General features: G+C 36.0%; 6 protein-coding genes across 6 annotated transcripts; 3 read left to right on the top strand and 3 right to left on the bottom strand.

The window, feature by feature from the left end:
* Positions 1-2,798: 2,798 nt before the first annotated feature.
* On the top strand, positions 2,799-3,905 carry RTT103 (Rtt103p; the record flags this gene model as incomplete). Its single annotated transcript, XM_003677044.1, has 1 exon — positions 2,799-3,905. One exon carries the CDS (start codon positions 2,799-2,801, stop codon positions 3,903-3,905), a length of 1,107 nt encoding a protein of 368 aa, XP_003677092.1.
* Positions 3,906-4,034: 129 nt separating this feature from the next.
* GCN2 (serine/threonine-protein kinase GCN2) lies at positions 4,035-8,867 on the bottom strand (the record flags this gene model as incomplete). Its single annotated transcript, XM_003677043.1, has 1 exon — positions 4,035-8,867. One exon carries the CDS (start codon positions 8,865-8,867, stop codon positions 4,035-4,037), a length of 4,833 nt encoding a protein of 1,610 aa, XP_003677091.1.
* A 344-nt stretch (positions 8,868-9,211) lies between these two features.
* On the bottom strand, positions 9,212-10,126 carry DPP1 (bifunctional diacylglycerol diphosphate phosphatase/phosphatidate phosphatase; the record flags this gene model as incomplete). The annotated part of the gene is made up of 1 exon (XM_003677042.1): positions 9,212-10,126. One exon carries the CDS (start codon positions 10,124-10,126, stop codon positions 9,212-9,214), a length of 915 nt encoding a protein of 304 aa, XP_003677090.1.
* A 708-nt stretch (positions 10,127-10,834) lies between these two features.
* Positions 10,835-13,418, top strand: ZIP1 (Zip1p; the record flags this gene model as incomplete). Its single annotated transcript, XM_003677041.1, has 2 exons — positions 10,835-11,976; positions 12,065-13,418. 2 exons carry the CDS (start codon positions 10,835-10,837, stop codon positions 13,416-13,418), a joined length of 2,496 nt encoding a protein of 831 aa, XP_003677089.1.
* A 113-nt stretch (positions 13,419-13,531) lies between these two features.
* On the bottom strand, positions 13,532-13,873 carry MGP12 (Mgp12p; the record flags this gene model as incomplete). The annotated part of the gene is made up of 1 exon (XM_003677040.1): positions 13,532-13,873. The coding sequence occupies one exon, from the start codon at positions 13,871-13,873 to the stop codon at positions 13,532-13,534; it is 342 nt and encodes a 113-aa protein (XP_003677088.1).
* Positions 13,874-14,245: 372 nt separating this feature from the next.
* INM2 (inositol monophosphate 1-phosphatase INM2) lies at positions 14,246-15,124 on the top strand (the record flags this gene model as incomplete). The annotated part of the gene is made up of 1 exon (XM_003677039.1): positions 14,246-15,124. The coding sequence occupies one exon, from the start codon at positions 14,246-14,248 to the stop codon at positions 15,122-15,124; it is 879 nt and encodes a 292-aa protein (XP_003677087.1).
* Positions 15,125-15,335: the final 211 nt, after the last annotated feature.

Genomic DNA, 15,335 nt, shown 5'->3' with positions numbered 1-15,335 from the left:
GCATGAAGAAGAGAGTTTGTAAGGAAGATGTGTGCGAGTGTGGGTGACCTTGGTTAGTTGCGCATATCTAACGTTTCGTTAAGGGTTGAGCAGCTGAAGAATTTGTGCGGTACAGTTTTATTTTAGTCTACTTTTCCCCTAACTGCGTGCGTTTGTGACGATTGTTCGAAGTGTTTAAAGTTTTCATTCCCATGGAGATAGAATTTTCAGAATGCAGGTTGATAGGGGATGCTGCGGTGTTTTCACTGGACGGAGTTGCTCGAGATGAGAAATTCTAAAACCCTCCAATCAGGGCCAAGATATTAACACGTTAATGACTGCAGAAAGCAAGATGAAGAGCTGAAAAAACGATCCTAGGTGCCTAGGTCACATCTTATGCAATCCCTTGGTTTGCAGGAGTTCAACCGTAGCTGTGAGTGTGTCAGCAGGGTTTGCCAGCCAGATCCCCCACGCACACGCACTCTTGCCGTTGAACTACGAACAGATTAGTTCCTTTGCTTGGGTTAAATAAAACTAAAAGCCAAAAATAGTACGTAGAAAAGTATCATTGCTTATTTTTCTGCAAAGGCAGAATTGGGAATGATACGTTTCTTGGGTTCCAAGACACAAGATCGAGATTTATCACTATCTGACTAATCTTATTTTTTAATTTTTTGGTGCAACCTAGTCACTCAAACACTTTATTAGGATAAGCGTTAAAAGGGATGGTTCTATTCAATCTTTATCGTTTTGATACTGAAGCTAGGAAACATAATTAATTCCTGCAGCGAGAAATAGACGTTGCAAAATTAGTACTTTCCCCCAAGATGCTTAGACCTTCTACTTCTGTCGTACGGCATCTGCTTAGCTCTGAAATCTCCAGGAAACCAGTTTACGTAGGAACAGGTTGAAATTGATGCGCTTAACTTCATGGAGATCGTTTGTAAGTACGTAGTTATAATTGCCTTAAAGAACCATTACCTTCAGCCCATCAACTCGCACGTTCCGGTGTTCGGAGACCAGTAAAGTTAGTACCGAGACATGTTGTCCTAAGCCACAGGTGAGGTATCTGTGGAATCTTGTAACGTTATTTGCCATGATGCAAGTTTTTACGTAACGATGTGAAAGATCGAGATGCAGAGATTCGACAGAGATGCCACTAATAATACGAACGATCTTCGGGTACCTTAAACACTACACTGGAATGCTTCGAGGGACATATCGGGATTCCTGGCCAAGTTCATTCTATAGACTTCCTTTAAGTTAACGTACCCACTTACAATCTAGATGGTTGACAAAAGAACCCTAAAATTAGAATCTTATGTAAGCATTTTTTGAACTGTCACAATTACGTGCTTAAATCCGCGGCTTATTCCTGACTTTAACAATATTTGATATGTTCTAGTAAAATGTTTCTTTCTTGGCCTCATTTCATATTGAGGTGTTTTAGGCAGAAATAAGGATGTTAAATATAGGACGGTCCTTTGTATTAGGTCTAGCATTAGTTAGATATATCCAAAACTGATGACTCACGAATGTGAAAACTTTTTCCTTCACTGAGTATAGAAAAAGGACCCAGACGGACAGTCAATAATCCTTGGAGGTGTTTCAAATACTAGCTGCTACATAAGGCATATTTATATTTACACAATTATCAGTAACAAGAGAGCATTACTAGAAACCCAGCCCTTCTAAGGGCAGGAGATAAATTCTTGAATATTTCGTATAAATTTTTTTTTGTCTCTTCATATGTCAGAAATAGTAAGAAAACTGAATTTAATTAACTTTTCGCAGGCCCGGTAATTCAATAGAAGAAAGTTTCAATAAAAAAAATAAAACTTGAGCAATTGGGCTACCAATTTATACAACTAGGACTTGACTTCAAAAGCTCAAGTTTTTTTAGAAAGGATCTTGTTAGTGGTATAGTTGTCTTTATAAAGTTAGTGGTCACTGGTGTTTGAATTGCTTGTTCTTTTCTCTGACTGAAGCTGAAAACATTGAAGTGTTTTTTCAATTTAAGGTTAACAAAGTGAATTCAACAAATTTCTTTTTCAATATATTAATTTTACACACAATTGGTTCATGATTAAACTATTTCTTTATAGATTTTAGAGGTAAAAAATATTGTTTATTTTCTTCTTTGTATATTCGATTAAGTTAACACTAATAGCTTTTTATTAAATTATTACAAAACTCAAAGAAAAAATAAATATAAAATTTGGAGTTGAATTTCTGTCCTAACAATCTAAGTGTAATTTTCAAACCTACAAGAGTTATATTCTTTGAACAAATTGTGAAACGTGGCCAGAATTCAGGGAAATATTAGTTTTGAAAGTCTGATAAAAAATTACGTAATACATAGAGAAGAATTCCTTGAGGAAGATTCCTGACAATTGACCGAAATTTTAATGCTTTTCCCTAAAAAACCCCAGTACTTATAACTTAATGTTTCAATTATTTGTTTTGACAAATTATTTTAGCCCGTATTTTGATATAGCTGTTCACTAAGAGTGAATCAGCTTTTTTTTAGTGAATGTTAAGATATTTAGCCCCCTCCCTCCTGTATGGAAAATTCAGTTTTCAAGACAAATATCATGTCACCTGGTAGGCTACCTAAATTTGCCCTTAACTTCAAGTGAGAATGTTTGCTATTGTCATAGTATGAGATTGTTAAATTTTGCATTACTCTTACCTCGGTATTTTGATAATGATTATTCGCCCTCGGTATGCTCGTTCCAAATTGAAAGAAACGGTGATTTTCTGAAAAAGAGGTAAAGACAGACTGACACCAAACTCTTTAATAGAAAGACTAACAAGCAATGTCATTCTCATCAGATCAGTTCATTGGAAAGTTATCTTCTCTGGAGGATACACAAGAGTCAATTGCAAGTGCTGCCAAATGGTTAATGTCACAGTATAGAGAATCGGCTCAAGTGGCCGAGTGTTGGAAGAATTATATGTTAAAATCTAGTACAAATACAAGAAGGAAACTACTGGGCTTATACCTGGCAAATCATGTTGTTCAACAAGCTAAGAGCCAACAGATTGGACAATTCCAAGACTCTTTTGGGTCCGTAATGAGCTCTGTTATCGGAGGTATCTATAGTGAACTTCCAGGTGATTTGAAAAAGAAAGTAAAGAGAGTATGTGATATTTGGAGAGAAAGACATATTTTTGCTCCAGAAGTTCTAACCAACATTCAAAAAAAATTAGATGATAATGCTACGTCACTGCCTGAAACTATACCACCAATATTTAAAGACTTGATGAAAGATTATATTAAATTAGACAAAAATAAGCGTCATATAGGTGTATCAAAAAATAGATTTGACAATGCCATCCAAGAATTGAATCCTACTAGTGCCGTATACTTAGAGAATTATAATACTGTTTCCAAAATTGGAAACATGGTAACTGATAGCATCTTAACTACTATACATTTGAGAGAGGATATGATACATAAGCTCCAAAATATAGTGGAGCAACAGAAAAAATTTCTAGAAGAAGATAGAACGATATTAACTGAGGTCGAATTTTCACTACTTTCTAAAAATCCAGAGAAAATCAATCAGGCCAGTGCAGATGACGATCTTTTACCAACCTATGAAAAAGAAGAAGATGATGACGATGACGACGATATCGATTCGAGTTGTGACGATAGTGACTCCATAGGCAGTAATAGCAAATTAAAATCTTTAAAAAGGAGAAGCATGGATAGTATGTCTCCAGGATTAGAAGAGGAAGAGTCAAAGAAACGAAGGTCAGATATATCTGACCAGGATAAAAATAACGAAGACGCTACTAAAACAGAAGAAACAGAGGGGACAATTACTGACAATGTTGGCCATCAAAACACTTATCAAGTTGAAGAAAATGCTGGAATTACGTCTAATATTCAAGACCTTTTAAGTAAATTAGCCAATTAAGGACAAATAAAAGAATCTCAATCTCATATGCGTAGTTTAATTTAAGTATATATTGACCTACCATAAAATAATAACTAACTACTTTGAAAAGTAAGGAAATGCAATCTTGAATTCAACTCAATCAGTTATTTACCTTTGTAAATCAATTACACTGCTTTTTCCTGTCTTATGGCAATGTAGAATAGCCCACCTTGTGCCTTTTGAAGCCTCCTTAGATAAATTGTTATAAATGTTGGTTGCAAAACTCCTGGGTGTGGAATTGTTACCAGATCCGAAAACTTTTCTCAGCCATTCCTCTTTCTGAGCTAAAGACGTAATAGATATTATCTCCAGCGTTTCATCTCGAAGTGCATCAACCGTAAATACAGGAGCTGATGCTAAGTTATTAATAATGACATTTGATGCATTACGGGCAGCATCCTCATATACCCATTTTTCTCTCTTACTTGCCTTCTTCGCTCTTGTAGCCATGTTTGGAATATAAGTAACCTTTTGATTCGTCGTTCCCACAACTCCCTCTTCATTATCACCGTCCTGACTACCACTTGCACTACTTTTATCGTCCCAAGGCTTATTCTCTTCATGCTTATCTCCTAGTGTTAGTGAATCATTAATCAAATCATGGTTACCTGATTCTTGTTGATACAGGATCATAAAATCATCAATGTCAAGATCTATATCCACGTTACTACTCAATCTTTTAATCTTTAGTGGTTTATATTTCCTTTTATGACTGGACATGGTGTATGTTTGTTGTTTAATGATAATGATCCAATCAACACCATCGTGCTGAGCACCAGATACGACATCATCAACTGTATAACAATTCCTTAAAAAATCAGCTTTAATACCACCTTTCCAGAGACGATTCAGTATACTAACACCAATTGTATCTAAAAGTGAGTTTGAAAAACTTGAAATTAAGACATCGCATCTACTTGGTTTCCATTCTAGGCCGCCATCTTTTAAGAATTTACTTCTTTTCTTGACTCGATTATTTGTGGCTAGCTTGAAATAGCTTTGTCCCACACTAAATATAGTTTCCCAAGCCAGGTTGAAACCAACGGCTCTATTTGTGCTTGTTCCTTTCTTAGCTGACGGTCTTGAAAAATATGGGATCAAATTATCGTATCTTCCACCAGCGGCTATCAAACTCCCTGTGGATCCATCGTCATAAACTGCTTGAAACATTATTCCTCCCTTGTAAAAGGCAAAATTATAGTTACCTAGTGGTGATATAACCAAATTTCTTGTAACCTCCAAAGGTTTCAAAAAGTTCAGAACTTTAGAGATATACGATAGGGAGGCATCAATATTTCGAAGATAGGGACTATCTACCATTATCTTATGTAATCTTCTCCTGGCCGTTTCAAAATCTAACCTAAAGTCGAATAATTCAAGATCATTAAGGGAAGTTGAAGAAATATTAAATTGAGCTTTTAGTTCATTTTTAATCTCTTTAAACGTTTTTGCATAACCTACCTGAGATAACATCCTTGATATTAGCGGCCTTTGAGCTTTATCAATATTGGTAAAATTAAATACACTCTCAAGAATATCAGCATGATTCATGACAAACAAGGTATTGGTCTTTTCAAAAACAGGGAAGCTAGTTAAAATTTCATCAATGATTTTCAGACTCTCAGCATCGTAAAATTGGGAGTCTGATGATGAACCTGATATGATATCAAAATCAATTTCTCCAAATTTCCTTGGTTCTAAGCTTGAAGTAGACTTTTCAGGTGGACGATACACATACTGAAGACGAAATTGCTTTGCAACACAATTTGGATTCTTGGATAAATACCTGGCCATTGGGTATGTCAAGTCATATTGAAGTTGCAACACTGTTCCACCTCGATCCAAAATTTCATAGACACTTTGGGTAGTATATATTGGTGCCTTTGGGAAAATTCGTGGTGGTGAGTTATTTTCAATACCACCATGTTTTCTGAAAATCTTAACTACCTCTTCCATCATCTGGGATCTCAAAATTTGGGCAAAGCGAGTTGAAGTAGAAGGAGCATTATCGTATAGGATATCATTAGTTAGACTATAAGGTTGGTTAAAAAGATTTTCCCTAACTTGCTGTTGCCAAGGAGATGAAGGATCAGCCAAACTTTTCAATGCTTCTTTAATAGCCTCATCTTGATGCTTAACAGGTAGCCAGCCACTGTTCAACAATGTTCTAGCACCTGGTCTTTTTGTGGGGTCATGATCAAGTAATAATTTTATAATTTTTTTCTCCACACGTTGCTTGTTTTCATCGAAATCTGTAGGGAATTTTATCGATGCTAATCTTAAGTCTTTCAAACTATTTACCCGTTCCATACCTGTTCCAAATGGATAAATCATCTCGAAGAAAATTATTCCAAGTGAATACATATCAATTTTTTCATTATAGTTACCTTTCCCATTCAAAACCTCCGTGGCAACATATAATGCTGTACCAATAGCCGATGTCAGATTTTCAGTGCTACCGACCACACTTTGGGAATCTAATTTTAATATATCTAGCGACCGATGCACATTTTTAGCCAGACCGAAGTCACCAATCTTAACATTCCTGGACTCATCTATGAAAATATTCATAGGCTTCAAATCTCTATGAATAATACCTTGCGAATGGATATAGCTTAGTGCTTCAAGAATCTGTCTAAATAGACGCCAATATTCGTCTCTCTGGTTACTTAGATTTTCTGTATGAATTAAATCATATAGTGTTCTGTTCTCACAGTATTCCATTTGAATGAATAGAGTACTCTTCTTCTTAACCTTAGTAGGTCTTGATATTTTTTCACTTTTCGTTTTGTCCTTTGATTCTCCATCTGATTCATCTGAAGAAGCTTCTATTTCATCTTCATCACTTGTGGTTATATCAGTCGTGAGTTGTTCCGTTGAACTATTTGCGAAGACAATATCTGGATAGCCAGAATTCGAAATAAAATCCCAATTACTATTTTCGATATCATCTATGTTCTGGCTTCTGAAGATGTGTGATTGATTGAAAGACTCAGATTCTGACTCCGACTCCGACTCCGTTCCGGATTGATCTGTCTTATCAGAATCAGTTTCCTCGTCGCTTGATACCATGGTAGTATTGCTTATGGCATCTTCTTCCAACCATGCTGCGTAATAACGAACCACATATTGATGGTTCAAGCTGGCTAGAAGCATCACTTCACTTAAAATAGTCGACAGCTTTTCTTCTGTATGTCTAATTTTCTTAATGGCATAGTAACGACTATCCAAAGTATTACGTGCTTTAACCACCTGACCGAATGCCCCTTTACCTAAAACAGCGATTTCTTCGAAATCAGAAGCATATCTTGTTTGCTCTTCTTGGAAAACCATAAATTTATTGATATTAAGATCAATATTTGTTCTTAAAAATTTCATTGGCAACAACTCCAGGGTACCAAGACGCCTTTTAGGATCATCATCAAGCATTTTCGATAGAAAATCATATAAGCTCTCATCCATATTGGTAGAAGTTAAAAATTCTTGGACAGAAGAAAAATTCGTACGCGTATCAGGTCCACTAATCATTTGAACAAACAAAACACCAAGTTGCCAAATGTCAGTCATTAGATTTGGTCTGTTATTATTTGGTTTACTAAATTCTGGGGGTGGCCATGCGCATTCAGGAACCTCTACTTTGATCCCATGCTTATTTGGATATCTTGAAAGCATATGCAGTATGTCATACCCAAAACTTGGATACATTAACTTAGGGACTGTAGTTCCAAAATCAGAATCCTTGGCCAATGAAATGCTTTCTGAACCAATACATTTGTGAAATATTCCCACCTTATGTAGCGCTTCCAATCCCTCTAAAAGACGGATCATCCATATACGGGCTGTTGCTAAATTCACATATCCGACGGACTGAAGTACATCACTCATTGGATACGATGCAGAGTATTCGGTTAAAAGTTTAATTTTCCATACAAAAGTGGCATTATTTCTACCCATTCGTTCCACCGTATACGCGTATAAATGATTGACATTATCTTGTTTCACTTTTAATAAAGATTCCAATGTTTTCTCTAGATTAGAAATTTCTTTCTTACCGTTGCTAGTATTGAAATAGGAATTATCTAATTCAATTTCTGTCAATAAATAATAGAAATTTTCCATCATTTCCGAGGACATTAGGGCATCTGCCAATGGGGAATCCGGAGAAATATATGGTTTTACCAGATATTGCTTTGAAAAGTAAAATAAGTCACTATCTAATTTAATTGGAGTTGGATTAACCACGGCTTTAAACTTATACATTGAGTTATTAGGTAATTTTGCCTTAATAGTCTTCGAAAAGACGACCGCTTCACCAGAGGTGACCCAATCAGACGGTGGTAATAAGTTCATTTGTGATCCAGGGTTAAAGAAAACATCATCATCATCTTTTCTCTTTTCTAGTTCCTTTTGAACAATTTCGTCAATGATCTTTTGTTCACTTATCTTCTCTTGCTCCACTTTCTTTTGTCTTTCCATTTCTTCCCGTTCTAATTGTTCTTTTGCCTCTTTTATCCTCATCAATCTATCATCTTCCAAAGAATGACTGTTAGCCATATTTTGAAACTCATCTAGCTTTTCTTGAACCACTGAGGTTATTTCAAAAATGAATTCTTGACCTCCGGCATTCTTGTGAATAGACTTAAAATCATTCTCCAATGTCTTCAATTGAGTATCCATAACATTTTCAACATTGACAAATGTTATCTCAGGAGCAGTATGTGGATACATTGGAGTCAAGGCGATATGCAAAGTTAAAGATGATTGCACAGGATTGTTATCTGTAGATCGCAGAGAAATTTCAAAGATGATTTGAGGTTGTTTATCCCAGCTAGATTTTTTCTTGGTAAAATCGACAAAATCATCCATGTAGATGGATCTGATTGCCTCCAGTTCATTGGTTTGAATTTCATAATATTCGTTTAGAGTAAGACATTTAACCATATTTGTCCTTTTGTAATGTGCAATTATTTGAATCTAATTGTGTTAGTGTTCTAAAATAACAAGTGTCAAAGGTATCTATAGATCAAACACTAATATATGATGTGGGATATTACGAAGAACTCCCTTGGTATCATCGGATACTTCCTTTTGAAGTTCAAGTATCAATATGTGTGTGACCTTAAAACTGTTATCATTTTGGATGCGCAGCTTCACTAAGCGAGAACCACGATACCCGGCTTGCAAGTGTTTCTTCAATACAGACACAACTTGAAAGTAAATGAATGCTTCGACTTAAGGAATCATTAAAAAAGCTATATACCTACAAATATATAACGTAAAAAGGGTTAATTATTGGCCTGTATTTCATCAGGCACAGCAGTAGCTCCCTCCGTCAATGGATGTAATTCTTCATCAGGAAGCGGAGCAGGTGCTGGTGGTATATTCAAGGTCACATCTGAATCATCCAAAAGTGGTTTAAAAGGAATTTCTTCATCGATGGCTGGAAAATTTCTTCTATAGCAAAAATGTGCGATCACGTATCCTAGGATAGAACCTATCAGGACATCAACGAAATGGTGTCTATAATCTTGAGTTCTTGATAATGCAATCAAAGATGCTCCTAGCAATGGCATTAGAGCAAATACTTTCCTCCAATATCCAGTCAATATATTTTCGGTCAGTAATTGCCCACATAACCATAGATACAGATACCCCAAACCGGCAAAACTTTGACTGGAGTGACCAGATGGAGTAGTTCTAAACCCGTCCATTAAGATTGCCCTATTTTCTGTTGTACAGACTTCGGAAGCCGTAAATAAAACATCTGTTGGCAAATCCGGCTTAGGTTGACAACGTGCTAAGAAGTCAGGTCTTAATCTTCCTATCCAATTCTTGATAAAATTGGTAATTAACGTGGTTGAAAACCATGATACAAAAAGTCCCAATACAGAGATGTAAATTAAAAAGCCCCTATGTTTTGGATCAGCGAGTATCAGTCCAAATATGATAATAGCTACCAATGGAAGGAAGAGAGAATAGACAAATAACATAAAGTCACTGACTCGTTGTGGATCTGCATATGGATGAGATATGGTTAAATCATTAAGATAGAATTGTCTTTGGAAGGGTTCCTGGTAATAGACCGGATAGCATAGGATCATCATAGTGAATAAAAGGATCACATCTGTAAGCCTCCATTTGGGATTCCTATTAGCGAAGCTGGTTGGATTACCTACTAGAGTTAACCTGTCCACAGCCATAGTGATATAATTTGCACGATTCTTGAGATCCCGACCTTTATTTGCCAGACTGAGTTGTTTTACCAGTTAATATTAGGAGTTTCATATTTAGCAAGTCTGCTCTGATAGTTTTATTGTGGCATTTCTGCTGTGGGGCACGGGCGGCCACAAGTGAACAGCAAACCTTCTCATCACTTGAATAAGAAGAAGATGATCAGTTGAGCAATAGCATTCATAGACGGGAGCAAATGTTTAAATAATTGAATAACCATCGTATTGAATAGTTTGCGTCAATTACCAATTCACTAAAAGCGTTGTTGCGTAGAATTGTTGGTCCAATGCCACGGAGCTTCGTCTTAGGTAAGATCAATAAAGAAAGTTAATCCTCTACACTTTCTGCAATACACCGTAACACATAACGGTTTACATTATTGCTTTCCCTCTTTACCGGTTGCTGTTTCTATTTTGTATATACTTGGAGACAAGACTTCGATGATGGCCCGGTGGCGAATCTTAGAAATATTTAATAAACAAGATTGAGTTGAAGGAGGACATATCAACCACTTGAGTACTAAAAGAATATAGAAGAAACCCAAGAAAAGCTTTCTTCTTGTATCAAGCTGATTTTTTCAATTGGAAAATATTATTGGAGTTGACCAACTTACAATACATCAAATTGTATTTTTTGAGTCATCGTCGGCGGCTAATTCGATATACTATAAAGACAGAATGTCAAACTTCTTTAGAGATAGTTCTTTGGGGTTTAAACCAAGATCAAATATTTTCTCAAAGTTAAGAACCGAGAAGGAACCGAATCAACACACTCAGAATGAAGAAATATTACTATCTGAAGAAGAAGAAGAAGAAGATTCTTCCATGATTCATCAAATTCTTATGGAGGGCTCAAAGAAACAGAACGATTACCATACGTCCTTGAGCACAAACGGTACTACTTTAAATGACTATAATGAGGGTGAAAAGGTTACGAGTATGGATGGCAGCACCCCCTTAATGAGAAAAATTGGCGTTGACTCCCACGTAAAGAAAAGCAAGGAATCAAATGATGATACGGAAGATTTTGAAATCACTGAAGTTAGAAATGTTTCTACTCCATCAAAGGGAAGGGAAAAGACACTTTTTGGAAATGAAGTAGAAAATAAGTCAGATAAAATTGAGAAGGATAAAGTACCAAGTGCGCCTTCAAACAACGGAGACTCCTCTAATGACGTTCTTTTAGAGGCATTCACTAGTACGCAACGAATCTGTGCTACTTTGAAACAGGAATTACAAACCCAACAATTGGAAAATAAAAAGCTCAAAGTGCAAATTCGAAATTTTGAAGTAGATTCCGGAAAAATCCATACAAAAGTCGAGAAATATCACCAATTATTGAAAGCTTTACAAGAAAAACTTAAAATTCTTTTGAGTGAAAGGGATAAGAATAGCCAAGATTGTGCTGAACTGAAGAAAACTTATGAAACATTTCAAGAGAAAATAACCTGCTATAGAAATGCAATTTCGGACATGAAAGGGTCCATTTCTAATTTAAAATCATTAAAAAAGGACACTGAACTAGAACTGATGAAGAAGGAGAAGGAAATTGAATACTTAAAGAGAGAAGTAGATGACACTTCTGGACAATTAAGTGAGGAAAAAATTAAAAATTGTTCTTTGCTCCAAGAATTTACCAAGACTAGGGAAACATTGAAGGAAAATTTCGAATCCCAAAAAGAAGATTTGAAGGAAAAGACAACATCCATGGAGAACTGTTTACGAACTTTATTTAAAGATGAAATGACCAAACAATTAACTGAGATAGAAAAAATTTCCAATCAAAACTTTGAAGCGTATCTTGAGGAGAATTCTAAAAGGTATTTAATTTCTCTAAGAAAAAACACCCTTTTTAACATGTCGGGTTTTGATGTGATTTATTACTAACAAGAATATATACGAAAAAAGTCTAACTACTGAATTCAAGAATATGTTTGAAACACATGAGGGGGAAGAATTCAGTAAAATGGCCAAACATCATGAAGAAGAATTAGAGCAATTCTTAGAACAAAAAATAAATGTGTCTCAAATACTAAATGCCTTCGAAAAAAATTGGACCTCTTCAAATGAGAGCAACAACAATCAAATTTTAGAACTATTAACGAAAGTAATAACAAAGGTAAAAGATTCGGATGAGGGCAACCACCAACTACTAACCAACATAGACGAAAATATAACTAAGTATAAAGAGGCATTAACTAAAGGTGAAGAATATGAAAATAGGATCAAACATTTAGAAAATAAACTATCGGCATTGGAAGAACAAAAAATAGCGAATATTAGTGCTCTTGGAACCAAGGATGCTCAATACGAAGAATTGGAGAAAATACTAGCCACTAAAAACATTCAGATATCAGAGCTAGGCAAAGTTGAGAAAGATTTAACGACAAAACTAGCAACCTTAACTTGTGACCTGGAAAATTCCAAATCAGAATTAGAGAATTTGAGAGAATTGACGAACACACAGAAGTCTAATTGGGAAAATAAAATTGCATCTCAAACTGAAATTTCAAATATCTTGACATCAGACAACGCAATATTAAAGAAACGAATTATTCAATTAGAAGAATCCAAGATCAAATACGAAGAGGAGCAATTCAATCGATTGGATAAATTTCAGAAGAACAATGAACAACTACAAAGACTGAATGTTGAACTCGTCCAGTTAAAAGCGCATGAGCTCGAGCTAGAAGAAGACAACAGAAGTTTGAAAAAACAATTGGAGAAAAATACTAATGAACAAGATGAAAACGCTTGCGAAGTCCAATCACTGAAAAAGCAAATAACGCAATTAATATCAGAACGGCAATTATCATTATCCGATAACTTAGATTTGAAAGACAAATATGAGGAATTACAGAATATAATAAAAGCCAAAAGCCAAAAGATGGTTGTCCTGGAAAAACGTTTAGAGGATCGACAAACGACGGACCAAAAACAAAAGAAGAAAGTTTCGTCCCCACATTTTGCAGATAACAAAAGCAAACTAAAGCAAGATGAGGAAAAAATCAAAATAAAACCACGAGAACACTCGATAGTTAAGAAACCAGAGGCTGAAATTATGAATGATGAATTTGATTTGTCATCGTCTTCAAATGACGATCTGGAACTTACTAATCCGTCACCAATTCAATTAAAAGCTTCCAAGACACGCACTAAAAGGGATAGCGCCTTGATGAAGCCACCAGGTCATATAAAGAAGAAAATATTGCTTGTTGAAGACGAATATTCAGAGAATAAAAAGAAGCGAAGACGTCATTGAAGAAAGGTCATCACAATAACTATATACACGTTTATCATATTTTGAAATAGTGTTGCTAAATAAGATAATATTACCCTCCATTGTACATATACTTAACAATGTGCATCCACATGTCACTTTACCTTGTTGATTTTACCCAATATTTCCTCCTCATCCATGCGATGGAAGACCTTTTCTATTAAATCCTTATTTGCGGTATTTTCTATATGAAGGACAGGAATATCGAAACAATATGCCTTCCACCACTTTTGGTTCTGCAACTCATTGATATTAACCTCTTTCAACTTAATATGGGCCGATTTCAGCTTCTCATCATCGAGAAGTTCTTGCAGGTTTTCCTTTGCCTCCTCGCAAAGTCCACAATTAGGCTTCGAGAAGAGTGTCAGTTGTACATCAGATAATGCTAGTAATCTCGCATTTTTGGAAAAGGGACGCAAGAGTAGTCTATTCATCATGAGAATTCTCTTTAGATTTCTCTGCTCCGAGCTTTCTTATTACGTATTGAGGTCCACGAGGGGTTCGGAGTTATAAGAGCAAAGAGACCAAGCTCACAGTAACAGTGAAACAGTTTCCTGTATGGTTGCAATGACAGACCCCACGTTCTCAATCCTGGTTTTCCTCTAAGAATAAAGTGTAGAAAAGATGGAGCACAGGCCTCCGAGTGATGGATGAGTCCGACAACTTGCCTTGCTTTTTCCCAGTTACTCTCTCTTGCAGCTCCAACAGTTATATAAGGACACCAATTCCTCGACCGTAATATCGTCGATAAGTGCTTATATACTCATTCACTTGCATTTCACCAAGTAGATTATATAACTCTTTGAAATATGCCACTCTCGAAACAAGAATTGAAAGAAATTGAAACCACTTTAGTCAAGTTGCTTCGTGAAGAGATCGGTCCTATCGTCAAAACACATACGGGTACCAATTTCAGTTCATACGATGACAAGGCCAATGAGGTTGATTTAGTTACTGTGGTTGATAAACAAGTGGAAGCTATTATCAAGAAGGAACTAAATGCGAAATACCCTAATTTTAAATTTATCGGTGAAGAAAGCTACGTGGTTGGTGAGACTAAGATAACTGCTGATCCGACATTTATTGTCGACCCCATCGATGGGACTACAAATTTCATTCATGGATATCCTTACAGTTGCACTTCTTTGGGTTTAGCTGAAAATGGTAAACCTGTCGTCGGTGCGGTTTATAACCCACATTTGGATCAATTGTTCCATGGATCTAAGGGAAATGGTGCATATTTGAATGAAAAGAAGATCGATGTTAAGAAGAGACCATTAACTTTGCAAAAATCCGTAGTGGGATTGGAAGGTGGAGCTGAAAGAACTGAAGGTCCTGATGGAAACTTTGATAAGAAGATGGCTACTTACAAGAACCTATTGAGTGATAAAGGAGGTTATGTTCATGGGTTCAGAAGTGTAGGAAGTGCAGCAATGAACATGTGCTATGTCGCTGCAGGTATGTTAGATTCATATTGGGAAGGTGGCTGCTGGGCCTGGGATGTTTGTGCTGGTTGGTGTATCCTGGAGGAAGCAGGCGGTAGAATGGTTGGTGGTAATAAGGATGAATGGCAAATTCCAGTGGACAGAAGATGCTACTTTGCCATTAGAGGAGGTTGTGGAGAAGAAGAACAGACTGCTTATGTGAAATCTTTCTGGTCCCAAGTTGAAGGTCGTTTAGAATATTAAGTTGATATTTGTATCACTCCATTTTAGTGAATTTACGTACTGAAAATAACTTTTTATACAAGGTGAAGGTGGACTTTACTTTCGATTTTTTAGATTACATTCTTAACTTAATTTGAAGTAGGTACCCATCGAAGAATACGACATTGGGAACTGTCATCTCTTAGAGCTGTTGAATTAGTGTCAGAGACCTTTATAAAGCTTCCTTAACAAG

This window comes from Naumovozyma castellii, chromosome 6 (assembly GCF_000237345.1).
Source record: "Naumovozyma castellii chromosome 6, complete genome".
Taxonomy (NCBI): Eukaryota; Fungi; Ascomycota; class Saccharomycetes; order Saccharomycetales; family Saccharomycetaceae; genus Naumovozyma; species Naumovozyma castellii.
This window is presented reverse-complemented; position numbering and strand designations above follow the sequence as displayed.